At 42.9% G+C, this 13,807-nt stretch overlaps 1 protein-coding gene across 1 annotated transcript; it reads left to right on the forward strand.

The window, feature by feature from the left end:
* Positions 1-1,878: 1,878 nt before the first annotated feature.
* On the forward strand, positions 1,879-9,841 carry cacybp (calcyclin binding protein). Its single transcript, XM_062993019.1, has 6 exons — positions 1,879-2,043; positions 3,954-4,167; positions 4,255-4,351; positions 5,623-5,722; positions 5,814-5,908; positions 9,477-9,841. The coding sequence occupies exons 1-6, from the start codon at positions 2,026-2,028 to the stop codon at positions 9,634-9,636; spliced, it is 684 nt and encodes a 227-aa protein (XP_062849089.1). The 5' UTR covers positions 1,879-2,025; the 3' UTR covers positions 9,637-9,841.
* Positions 9,842-13,807: the final 3,966 nt, after the last annotated feature.

Here is a 13,807-nt window from a genome sequence, read left to right on the forward strand (position 1 = left end):
GATATGTGCTACCACTACTTATAGTTTATAATAAGATATAAACTAAGCTCCACTTACCATATAAAAGCACTTTATAGTTCTACAATTACTGACTAGTCCATCTGTTTCTCTACATACTTTTTTTTACCCTGCTTTCACCCTGTTCTTCAATGGTCAGGACCACCACGGAGCAGGTATTGTTTAGGTGGTGGATCATTCTCTGACATGCAGTGACACTGTTGGTGCAGTGACACTGACATGGTGGTGGTGTGTTAGTGTGTGTTGTGCTTGTATGAGTGGATCAGACACAGCAGCGCTGCTGGAGTTTTTTAAATACCGTGTCCACTCACTGTCCACTCTATTAGACACTCCTACCTAGTTGGTCCACCTTGTAGATGTAAAGTCAGAGACGATCGCTCATCTATTGCTGCTGTTTGAGTTGGTCATCTTTGAGACCTTCATCAGTGGTCACAGGATGCTGCCCACGGGGTGCTGTTGGCTGGATGTTTTTGGTTGGTGGACTATTCTCAGTCCAGCAGTGACAGTGAGGTGTTTAAAAACTCCATCAGCGCTGCTGTGTCTTATCCACTCATACCAGCACCATGTCAGTGTCACTGCAGTGCTGAGAATGATCCACCACCCAAATAATACCTACTCTGTAGTGGTCCTGGGACTAGGGGAGTCCTGACCATTGAAGAACAGCATGAAAGGGGGCTAACACAGCATGCAGAGAAATAGATGGACTACCTGAGTCACTACCTCTGTGGCCGCAATCTTGGTGTTATTCTGGATTCCACACTTACTCTGGAGGATCATATAAACAACATAACTAAAATAGCCTTTTTCCACCTCAAAAACATTGCCAGACTGTGTCCTTCTCTTCCTGACTCTGTAGCTGAAACCCTCATACATGCTTTCATCACATCCAGGCTGGACTACTGTAACTCTGCTCTAATTGGGCTCCCGTCCAGTAGTCTAAAGAAGCTACGGTATGTTCAGAATTCAGCACATTCTCACACAAACAAGATCTTGGGAACACATCACTCCTAAGTTAAAAGACCTGCACTGGCTTCAAGTCCAATATCGCATACACTACAAAATACTCCTTTTGGTATTTAAGTCCCTGCATGGTTTGGCTCCTGACTATCTCTCTGCTCTGCTGTCCAGATAATGTCCTACACGTTCGCTCAGGTCCGCTGATGCCAGTTTGCTCTCTGTACCTCCTGTAAAGCTGTGCATGTATGGTGAAGGAGCTTTTAGTGTTGTAGGCCCAAAGTTATGGAACACCATTCCCCTCTATCGCCGCACATGTCCGTCATTGCCTATTTTTAAGAAGCAATTAAAAACTTATCTCTTTAGGATTGCTTTTCCTAATTTCTAGTTTTACAGAATATTTGTTTTTATTTTCAGTTTTATTTTTCTTACACTTACTACTTTTATCCTGTGGTAAGTCTGTAGTAGTATTATTTTACTTTCTTATGTTTTATCACTCCTCTCTATAACTTTTGTGCTGTTCTCTTTTAACTTCTTTTGATTTGTATAGTGTCCTTGTGTATCCTATAAATAAAATTCTATTATTATTATTATTACAGTCAGTAATTGTAGAACTACAAAGTGCTTCTATATGGTAAGTGAAGCTGATAAAATTGGACGTTATGGCTGATCAGTGTATATCTGTCGAGATGTGTTACGTATAGTTTATAATAAGATACACTGCCTGTAGTATAGTTTTAATAACAATAAATCGATAAAACTTACAAATATTGACTTATAATCTATATTATCTTACTATCTATAAATCTGCACATTTCGATAGGGTAAGACCTCGACACACCAGCAGCACTCTTATTAGGAGACTCTTACTTTGTAATTCTGGCGGAAATGTACTGGAAGTCTTGACATCTTTCTAGAACCGACTCTCCTGCACATGAGTGAACGAAGTGAAAGTATAGCTGTACGGTTTAAAGCTTATTTACTGAATGTTTGGATTTCTGCTTGAATTTATACATAAAGTTCAATAAGCGCTTATAAACCAGAACATCAGTCATGGAGCTTAGTGAACAGGTAGGAATCTAGGAGGGAACCGATTCATTTTGCTAAGGAGAGTGTTACAATTTGCTATGTGTGTTAACCTGTGGTTTTATTTTAAAGTTATCTAATGTCAGACTAGCTCATAGAAAATAGAAGTAAAAATATAAACCTGTGCATGTTATTATTACAGCAAGTTATTATATATATATATAACCGTATTTAATGTGATGACACATTTAATGTGATGTATTTTCACGGTATTCCGCACACTTTTACCTCACCATGTCCATCCACACAGTAGCTTGACTAATGGTCCTAATAGCCAGAATAGAACCTGAACTCTATTTTAAGCTTTTATTTATTCTATTTCAACCTGTTAAATTTAAATAGAATTAAAACTTTTCACCATTTGGCACGTTGCGTCAGAGAACCGATGTAATAACAGTGATCCGTACAGTATCTGTTTATATAACCTTAAATCAACATACAGTGGTACCTTGAAACTCGACGTCAGTTGGTTCTGGGACTGGCGTTGAGTTTAAAAGGCGTCGAGATATATAAATATAATATAAAAACACTGAAATAAAAAGCTGATCCATACAGTTTCTCAGAACCCCGAGCTATAACACAAGTTTAAAAGTGAAACAGGAGAAAAATCCAGCTAAACACAGAGAGTGAATCTGACGGTTATTCCACACAAATGCAGATTCGTCTCGTACGCACACTTTGACGACCGCACCGCTCAAGCCGAGCGCTGAACAAAGCGACTGTTCATTGTTAATTACAAATTGAATAAATAAATTTTTTTTAAACAAAGTGAACATGTTGGGTTTAAGGGAAACGTTGAGTTTAAGGGTACAAATTTCTCGACGAAGGGCGTTGCGTTTCAGAGATTTTGAGTTTAGGGTAAATAAATAGCACTGCAAACCGACATGTCTTAGTGGTGTAAAACAAAAAAATACATTTTCTGCATGGGTATGTATTATTTTTTGGGGGGGTTGGGAGTGTCAGCAGAGGTCGTAATTACACCAGTCATGAAATATTTAAGTATATCATAATAAATCAAGACAAGTACTTGTAAAGCTTTGAGGATGTTACCTTTACAGTTTATTATCTGTCAGCTTCATTCACTGTACACCGATCAGGCATAACATTAAAACCACCTCATTGTTTCTACACTCATTGTCCATTTTATCACCACTTACCATATAGAAGCACTTTGTAGTTCTACAATTACTGACTGTAGTCCATCTGTTTCTCTACATGCTTTGTTAGCCCCCCTTTTAGGACCCCCACAGGACCACTACAGAGCAGGTATTATTTAGGTGGTGGATCATTCTCAGCACTGCAGTGACACTGACATGGTGGTGGTGTGTTAGAGTGTGTGTTGTGCTGGTATGAGTGGATTTAAACACCTCACTGTCACTGCTGGACTGAGAATAGTCCACCAACCCAAAATATCCAGCTAACAGCGCCCCGTGGGCAGCGTCCTGTGAGCACTGATGAAGGTCTAGAAGATGACCAACTCAAACAGCAGCAATAGATGAGCGATCATATCTGACTTTACATCTACAAGGTGGACCGAGTAGGTAGGAGTGTCTAATAGAGTGGACAGTGAGTGGACACGGTATTTAAAAACTCCAGCAGCGCTGCTGTGTCTGATCCACTCATACCAGCACAACACACACTAACACTGCAGTGCTGAGAATGATCCACCATCTAAATAATACCTGCTCTGTGGGGGTCCTGACCATTCAAGAACAGCATGAAAGCAGGTTAAAAAGGTATGTAGAGAAACAGATGGAGTACAGTCAGTAATTGTGGAACTACAAAGTGCTTCTATGTGGTAAGTGGAGCTGATAAAATGGACAGTGAGTGTCGGTGTATATATCCATTGATTGTTTGCTAATAAAATGTTAACGATTCAAACCATGCTGATTTAGATTACAGGTCTAGAGAGCGATCTGAAAGAATTGACGCATCTGCTGGAGCAGTGCGAAAGAAAGCGAGTACAAGACGTTCTTTCCCAGGAGCAGAAAAAGATCGAAAAAGAGCTTGCTCTGAAACAGCAACAGAAAGAACAGCGAGAGAAAGGAGACGCCGGAGACCAGGTGGACACGACGCTCAAGGGCTACACGGTCAAAATTAACAACTACGGTGGGTACATCACAAAAAAAAATCCTCTTGTTTTAGATTTTGTGATCTGCACCTCATCTGATGTGTCTAAACACAAGTCTTGTGTAGGTTGGGACCAGTCTGACAAATTCGTGAAGGTGTATATCACACTAAAGGGAGTGCATAAAATCCCAGCTGAAAATGTGCAAGTCAGCTTTACAGACAGGTGGGTACACTGCATCTATAAGAGGCATCAGCCGTAACATTAAAAGCACCTTCTTGTTTCTACACTCACTGTCCATTTTATCAGCTCCATTTACCACATAGAAGCACTTTATAGTTCTACAATTACTGACTGTAGTCCATCTGTTTCTCTACATGCTTTGTTAGCCCCTTTTCATGCTGTTCTGCAATGGTCAGGACCCCCAGGACCACAACTGAGTAGGTATTATTTGGGTTGTGGATCATTCTCGGCACTGCAGTGACACTGACATGGTGGTTGTCTGTTGGTGTGTGTTGTGCTGGTATGAGTGGATCAGACACAGCAATGCTGCTGGAGTGTTTTTTAATGCATTTTGTCTTCCACTGCTGAGAGATACCAGATTGCGCCCAAGGAGAGCACGTCGCTGTACACGCCACTCCCGACATGTGCACAGCCCTCCTCTTCTCGCCCCTGCATTCTGCACAGGCGTCTCTTCCGCCAATCAGGGTCCTTACACAGCGTATGGAGACCCACCCACCCACACATAGTTCGGCACCCACCCTGCAGATACGGTGGCCGATTAGTATCTGCTGCAGGCACACTATTAGACACTCCTACCTACTTGGTCCACCATGTAGATGGAAAGTCAGAGACGATCGCTCATCTGTTGCTGCCGTTTGAGTCGGTCATCTTCTAGACCTTCATCAGTGGTCACAGGACGCTGCCCATGGGGCGCTGTTGGCTGGATGTTTTTGGTTGGTGGACTATTCTGCCAATTATGCCTGCCAGATGGTGCCCAGCATATCCCGCTGCGCCACCTGGGCATCGCTGCTGGAGTTTTTAAATACCGTGTCCACTCACTGTCCACTCTATTAGACACTCCTACCTAGTTGGTCCACCTTGTAGATGTAAAGTCAGAGACGATCGCTCATCTATTGCTGCTGTCATCTTTTAGACCTTCATCAGAGTTCACAGGATGTTTTTGGTTGGTGGACTATTCTCAGTCCAGCAGTGACAGTGAGGTGTTTAAAAACTCCATCAGCGCTGCTGTGTCTGATCCACTCATACCAGCACACACACACTGCTGAGAATGATCCACCACCTAAATAATACCTGCTCTGTGGTGGTCCTGTGGGGGTCCTGACCATTGAAAAACAGCATGAAAGGGGGCTAACAAAGCATGCAGAGAAACAGATGGAGTCAGTAATTGTAGAACTACAAAGTGTTTTCTATAGAAACAAGGAGGTGGTTTTAATGCTATGGCTGATCAGTGTATATCTGACTCTTCTCTCCAGGTCTTTCAATGTGCTCGTTAAAGATCTGGACACAAAGAATCACCAAATGATGATGAACAACCTTCTGTTCCCAATTATAGTTGAAGAGAGCTGTAAAAAGGTCGGCCAACTGATCTTCCTATTTACTACATTATAAAATCAAGTTCACCAGTCATGACCTTCAAATGCGCTCATTAAGTATTTTTATCCAGGTGAAAACTGACATGCTGCTCGTTATGTGCAAGAAGACGACGACAAAGAAATGGGAGTTCCTCACCCAGGTGGAGAAGCAGGCGAAGGATAAAGAGTGAGTACCGTATTATACCAGGCATGAGCCCGACCGTATTGGACTACAAAAAAAGTATTAAGGATTCCGCAAGCCTGCAAAAGTCGATACACTGAAGCAGAACTTGTGCTTCTATAAAAAACAGTCTCGAAGATCGGAATCGGGGCCGATCAAGGCATTTTTTAACTGATCGGTATCGGCTTTACTAAGCCCGATCCTAATCCCGATCTTTCGTTTTACGTCAGCGGTCAAGCAGGTGTCGTAAACGGAGAGTCCAACAGCGAAGTGTAATGTCTGCAATGCGAGCGTTTCACGAGGCGGTAGGAGCAGAGCTGCGTTCATTACTGTAGAATTTTACTGTTTATATGGTGTGCGAGTCGAAGATCACACCGGTTTACAAAACAATAACTTTTAATCCGAGTACACAGCTTTTACGAGTTTACGTGTTACAAGACTGATCGACATCTCAGTATCAAGCACTCTGATTGGCTTAGTTATGTAACCGAGCGTCGTAGTGATGCACTCGCTTAATAAAGAAATAAATACACGGTAAATTCACAAATTGTCGGGAGCATAACACTTTATTAACTTCTTCTGTTACGGTACCGAATAGCTAGGGGACAGCTAGAGTCATCGCGTTAGCCAAGCACGCTATTCCATGCACTATGGAAGCCCCAAAGGGTCAAAACACACTCACTTCGCGTAGAAACGTCCATTAAACCATTGTCACAATACAACCCAGAAAAGTTTGTTACAGTTACAACATGCATACAAGTACGGTGGCTCATAAGAAACAAACCAGATATCATTTAACCAAACGATCTACAATTACTACCAATTTGATACGGCACCTAAAAAATAAACACTCAGCCGAATACAGCGAGTTTATTATTATATGATGAGAAGAGGAACCGGCCGTCCGCTAACACGGCAGAGATGCTGATTTTCCTCAAAAAGAACCTTCACTTCATTTTGAGTGTTCTAGTTTTCCTACTACAATGCTGCACTAAGTTTGTTTACTTTTATTTTGTAAAAATAAAAGAACACTAAGCGATAGCTTGGATGCAGGCGATTGTTTCCTACAGCACTGCAGAGCTATTCAGTTGTTAAACATATACATTGGATTAATTTGAATAACTGATGTACTTGAAGTGTGCACTGTGTGAACAGTCTAGACCAGTGGTTCTCAAACTGTGGTACGCGTACCACTGGTGGTACGTGAAGCAGCATGAAGTGGTACGCCAGATAATTTCGGAAAAGTAACTACATGCACCGAAAAAAATTAATAATTTAATAATTATAAATACAACAAAATGAAACAAAATGTGTAAATTACTAATAAAATCTGTTTCAAAGTAGTTATAATTCTGTTTTAATAAAATCAGTTTAACTGTATTAAAACAAATGTTTTTAAAAATATTCGGGGCTACGCAGACACCGTACTTTATTACGTCTATACTTCACGTTCGCGGTTTTCATCTCGAAATTCCCAAAACGTGATCAGTAAAGTGATCAGTAAAGTGATCAGTAGCTCTCTCACTTTTATCAGAGCAGATCTGCGTCTGAATCTCACTGATCTCCTTCCTGACATCACCAGGCTGCTCCGCTAAACAGGCGCAGATATACTAGTGATGGGTCGTTCTATTAAACGGATCTTTGAAATGAACGAAAGGAACCGAGTCTTTTATTTTTGCGCAGTTCATATAGACTGTAATCCATCCATTCAGCTTCACATCAGTAGAGGGAATTAATCGTAAGTCGTAATAAGAGCTGTTTATTGCCGATATTCAAATCCGAAACACTTTCAGTATCGCTGAAAGAGCAAGCGAGACACACACACGCACACGCACAGAGAGAGAGAGAGAGAGAGAGAGAGAGAGGTGGTAGTATAATGACAAATAATTGAGAAATAAACTATAAACTTGTTTAATTGTGTTAAGTCTGGTTCTTTCATGGTGCGTATGTTTTAAAGCAGAAACAAACACAGTCACATCTCAGTACAAGAGAGGATTATTCTAAAAACTTAATGTAATGAAACCACAGTACGTCTCTGTAGTTTTTTTTTCTTTTGAAATAAATCTTTTTTTCTCGTTTAAGTGTTTATAATTAGGCCTACATTTAGGGTAAGGTAGCAAAATCTGATGTTAATATCGAGGGTGTCCTATAGTTTACCTAGTAGCGCCTCCTGAAGAACGAAGAGCCATTCTTTTAAACGGCTCTTTAAAAAGAACCGAGCCAAAAGATCCTTCTCCCTTCAAGAAGGCATAATTCCCATCACTAATATACATACACACACACACACACACCCCTAATAAATGTGTGGCATATGTGGTTCTGTGATGAAAAACATAAGTGGTACTTGGAAGTTTTGGTTTGATAATGGGTGGTACTTGGTCTAAAAAGTTTGAGAACCACTGGTCTAGACAATATCTAGAAAATACAAGTATCGGTTTGAGACTCTGTATCGGATCGGGATCAAAATGAATGATCGGGAACAAAAAAACGTGATCGGGACATCCCTACTAGCTAGTCTACCTACAAAGGGGCTTTAGCACAATGTATGTAATGATATTCAAACTATTAGGAATGGTAGACTTGGGGTCTGTGAAAAATACCAGTGACAGTGTCTGACAAAATACAATAAATATTCAAATATGTGAAAAGACTTAACACCGACTAGGCATAACATTATGACCCCTGACAGGTGAATTGAATAATATGCTTATCTTCATCATGACACCTGTTAGTGGGTGGGATATATTAGGCATCAAGTGAACATTTTAGAAGCAGGAAAAATGACAAGGACCAAATTGTGATGGCTAGACGACTGGGTCAGAGCATCTCCAAAACTGCACCTCTTGTTGGGGGTTCCCATCTACAGGGTCATGGGCGGCCAAGGCTCATTGATGAACGTGGGGAGCGAAGGCTGACCCGTGTGGTCCGATCCAACAGACGAGCTACTGTAGCTCAAACTGCTGAAGAAGTTAATGCTGGTTCTGATAGAAAGGTGTCAGAATACACATAGCCGCAGACCAGTCAGTGTGCCCATGCCGACCCCTGTCCACCGCCAGAAGCGCCAACAATGGAAACGTGAGCATCGGAACTGGACCATGGATGGCCGGGTGCGTGTGCATCGCTTACCTGGGGAACACACGGCACCAGGGTGCATTATGGGAAAAAGGCAAGCCGACGGAGGCAGTGTGATGCTTTGAGCAATGTTCTGCTGGGAAACCTTGGGTCCTGCCATCCATGTGGATGTTACTTTGACACGTACCACCTACCTAAGCATTGTTCAGACCATGTACAACCTTTCATGGAAACGGTATTCCCTGATGGCTGTGGCCTCTTTCAGCAGGATAATGCGCCCTGCCACAAACTAAAAATGGTTCAGGAATGGTATGATTATCGTATGATAGCTTCATCGTACGATTATGACTCAATCACTGATTTTAATAATCGAATTTCACTGCTGCTGCGCTGTTACGGCATTCAGCCTCAGTTAGGTCAGCTAGTTGAAGGTTAAATGTAAACACACGTCACATATTAATCGCTATCCATGTGGCTGAATACTTTTGTTTGCTCCTCTCAGGAAACCCAGCTATGATGACAACGCAGATCCCGGAGACGGTCTGATGAACATACTGAAGAAGATGTACTCGGATGGCGACGATGAAATGAAGCGCACCCTCAACAAAGCCTGGACGGAGTCTCAGGAGAAAAAAGGCAAAGGAGATGATTTTAACTTTTGAGTCGTTGTCCTCCTTCGATTCGATCGAACTACATTTCCTCTACTATGCACCATTCCTGTTTATTGAATTAATTGAATTTTATTTGTAATGTTTTGTTTGCATCCAGTCTAGTATCAGTGAAGAATCTTAAACACTGTTCACGTGCTGCATACCTGACCTGGAATTTCTTTTTAATTTAGAAGCAAATAAAAATGCAGCAATCTGATCTTTGCGTTTGGTGTCGGTGCTTTTTATAATCCTGTCATCGTTAGGGATGTAACGATGCACCACAAGACAGTTAATAAGCAATGCAAATATGCCACGACTCAAACCGATTAAGAAGAATGAGTCAAATTAATCGATATTCACTTTAAACAGCAGAGTGCACTGGCGCTATCCACCTAGCCTGGTCGACGTCACTACACAGAGTGGCCAGGTTCGAGGTTTTCCAGCCAAATTGGGATTAATTCAAAATAAGTGAAAATTTAAAGGTTGCGGGTTGCGGTGGTGCCTGACCTGGCAACCCTGCTACTACACTGTTTTAGTAAAATGGCGACGGCAGGTGAAGATGTGGAACATGTAACGATGCACCACAAGACAGTTAATGATCGATGCAAATATGCCACGACTCGAACCGATTAACTTTAAACAGTAGAGTGCACTGGCGCTATCCACCTCGCCTGGTTGACGTCACTACACAGAATTGCCAGGTTCGAGGTTTTCCAGCCAAATTGGGATTAATTCAAAATAAGTGAAAATTTAAAGTTTGCGGGGTGGTGCCTGACCTGGCAACCCTGCTACTACACTGTTTTAGTAAAATGGCGACGGCAGGTGAAGATGTGGAACATGTAACGATGCACCACAAGACAGTTAATGATCGATGCAAATATGCCACGACTCGAACCGATTCACTTTAAACAGTAGAGTGCACTGGCGCTATCCACCTCGCCTGGTTGACGTCACTACACAGAATTGCCAGGTTCGAGGTTTTCCAGCCAAATTGGGATTAATTCAAAATAAGTGAAAATTTAAAGTTTGCGGGGTGGTGCCTGACCTGGCAACCCTGCTACTACACTGTTTTAGTAAAATGGCGACGGCACGTGAAGATGTGGAACATGTAACGATGCACCACAAGACAGTTAATGATCGATGCAAATATGCCACGACTCGAACCGATTAACTTTAAACAGTAGAGTGCACTGGCGCTATCCACCTCGCCTGGTTGACGTCACTACACAGAATTGCCAGGTTCGAGGTTTTCCAGCCAAATTGGGATTAATTCAAAATAAGTGAAAATTTAAAGTTTGCGGGGTGGTGCCTGACCTGGCAACCCTGCTACTACACTGTTTTAGTAAAATGGCGACGGCACGTGAAGATGTGGAACATGTAACGATGCACCACAAGACAGTTAATGATCGATGCAAATATGCCACGACTCGAACCGATTCACTTTAAACAGCAGAGTGCACTGGCGCTATCCACCTCGCCTGGTCGATGTCACTACACAGAGTGGCCATGTTCGAGGTTTTCCAGCCAAATTGGGATTAATTCAAAATAAGTGAAAATTTAAAGGTTGCGGGGTGGTGCCTGACCTGGCAACCCTGCTACTACACTGTTTTAGTAAAATGGCGACGGCAGGTGAAGATGTGGAACATGTAACGATGCACCACAAGACAGTTAATGATCGATGCAAATATGCCACGACTCGAACCGATTCACTTTAAACAGCAGAGTGCACTGGCGCTATCCACCTCGCCTGGTCGACGTCACTACGCAGAGTGGCCAGGTTCGAGGTTTTCCAGCCAAATTGGGATTAATTCAAAATAAGTGAAAATTTAAAGGTTGCGGGTTGCGGTGGTGCCTGACCTGGCAACCCTGCTACTACACTGTTTTAGTAAAATGGCGACGGCAGGTGAAGATGTGGAACATGTAACGATGCACCACAAGACAGTTAATGATCGATGCAAATATGCCACGACTCGAACCGATTCACTTTAAACAGCAGAGTGCACTGGCGCTATCCACTTCGCCTGGTCGACGTCACTACACAGAGTGGCCAGGTTCGAGGTTTTCCAGCCAAATTGGGATTAATTCAAAATAAGTGAAAATTTAAAGGTTGCAGGGTGGTGCCTGACCTGGCAACCCTGCTACTACACTGTTTTAGTAAAATGGCGACGGCAGGTGAAGATGTGGAACATGTAACGATGCACCACAAGACAGTTAATGATCGATGCAAATATGCCACGACTCGAACCGATTCACTTTAAACAGCAGAGTGCACTGGCGCTATCCACCTCGCCTGGTCGACGTCACTACACAGAGTGGCCAGGTTCGAGGTTTTCCAGCCAAATTGGGATTAATTCAAAATAAGTGAAAATTTAAAGGTTGCGGGTTGCGGTGGTGCCTGACCTGGCAACCCTGCTACTACACTGTTTTAGTAAAATGGCGACGGCAGGTGAAGATGTGGAACATGTAACGATGCACCACAAGACAGTTAATGATCGATGCAAATATGCCACGACTCGAACCGATTCCCTTTAAACAGCAGAGTGCACTGGCGCTATCCACTTCGCCTGGTCGACGTCACTACACAGAGTGGCCAGGTTCGAGGTTTTCCAGCCAAATTGGGATTAATTCAAAATAAGTGAAAATTTAAAGGTTGCAGGGTGGTGCCTGACCTGGCAACCCTGCTACTACACTGTTTTAGTAAAATGGCGACGGCAGGTGAAGATGTGGAACATGTAACGATGCACCACAAGACAGTTAATGATCGATGCAAATATGCCACGACTCGAACCGATTCACTTTAAACAGCAGAGTGCACTGGCGCTATCCACCTCGCCTGGTCGACGTCACTACACAGAGTGGCCAGGTTCAAGGTTTTCCAGCCAAATTGGGATTAATTCAAAATAAGTGAAAATTTAAAGGTTGCGGGTTGCGGTGGTGCCTGACCTGGCAACCCTGCTACTACACTGTTTTAGTAAAATGGCGACGGCAGGTGAAGATGTGAAAACATGTAACGATGCACCACAAGACAGTTAATGATCGATGCAAATATGCCACGACTCGAACCGATTCACTTTAAACAGCAGAGTGCACTGGCGCTATCCACCTCGCCTGGTTGACGTCACTACACAGAGTGGCCAGGTTCGAGGTTTTCCAGCCAAATTGGGAATAATTCAAAATAAGTGAAAATTTAAAGTTTGCGGGTTGCGGTGGTGCCTGACCTGGCAACCCTGCTACTACACTGTTTTAGTAAAATGGCGACGGCAGGTGAAGATGTGGAACATGTAACGATGCACCACAAGACAGTTAATGATCGATGCAAATATGCCACGACTCGAACCAATTCACTTTAAACAGCAGAGTGCACTGGCGCTATCCACCTCGCCTGGTTGACGTCACTACACAGAATTGCCAGGTTCGAGGTTTTCCAGCCAAATTGGGATTAATTCAAAATAAGTGAAAATTTTAAGGTTGCGGGGTGGTGCCTGACCTGGCAACCCTGCTACTACACTGTTTTAGTAAAATGGCGACGGCAAGTGAAGATGTGGAACATGTAACGATGCACCACAAGACAGTTAATGATCGATGCAAATATGCCACGACTCTAACCGATTCACTTTAAACAGCAGAGTGCACTGGCGCTATCCACCTCGCCTGGTCGACGTCACTACACAGAGTGGCCAGGTTCGAGGTTTTCCAGCCAAATTGGGATTAATTCAAAATAAGTGAAAATTTAAAGGTTGCGGGTTGCGGTGGTGCCTGACCTGGCAACCCTGCTACTACACTGTTTTAGTAAAATGGCGACGGCAGGTGAAGATGTGAAAACATGTAACGATGCACCACAAGACAGTTAATGATCGATGCAAATATGCCACGACTCGAACCGATTCACTTTAAACAGCAGAGTGCACTGGCGCTATCCACTTCGCCTGGTCGACGTCACTACACAGAGTGGCCAGGTTCGAGGTTTTCCAGCCAAATTGGGATTAATTCAAAATAAGTGAAAATGTAAAGGTTGCGGGTTGCGGTGGTGCCTGACCTGGCAACCCTGCTACTACACTGTTTTAGTAAAATGGCGACGGCACGTGAAGATGTGGAACATGTAACGATGCACCACAAGACAGTTAATGATCGATGCAAATATGCCACGACTCGAACCGATTCACTTTGAACAGCAGAGTGCACT

Source organism: Trichomycterus rosablanca, chromosome 4, assembly GCF_030014385.1.
Source record: "Trichomycterus rosablanca isolate fTriRos1 chromosome 4, fTriRos1.hap1, whole genome shotgun sequence".
NCBI classification, from domain to species: Eukaryota; Metazoa; Chordata; class Actinopteri; order Siluriformes; family Trichomycteridae; genus Trichomycterus; species Trichomycterus rosablanca.

What these genes read in the sequence shown, in the direction of transcription:
- cacybp (XM_062993019.1), top strand. An exon ending in GGTCAAAATTAACAACTACG is followed by an intron (nt 4,168 to 4,254) that starts GTGGGTACATCA and finishes AGTCTTGTGTAG; the next exon opens with GTTGGGACCAGTCTGACAAA. An exon ending in AAGCAGGCGAAGGATAAAGA is followed by an intron (nt 5,909 to 9,476) that starts GTGAGTACCGTA and finishes TGCTCCTCTCAG; the next exon opens with GAAACCCAGCTATGATGACA.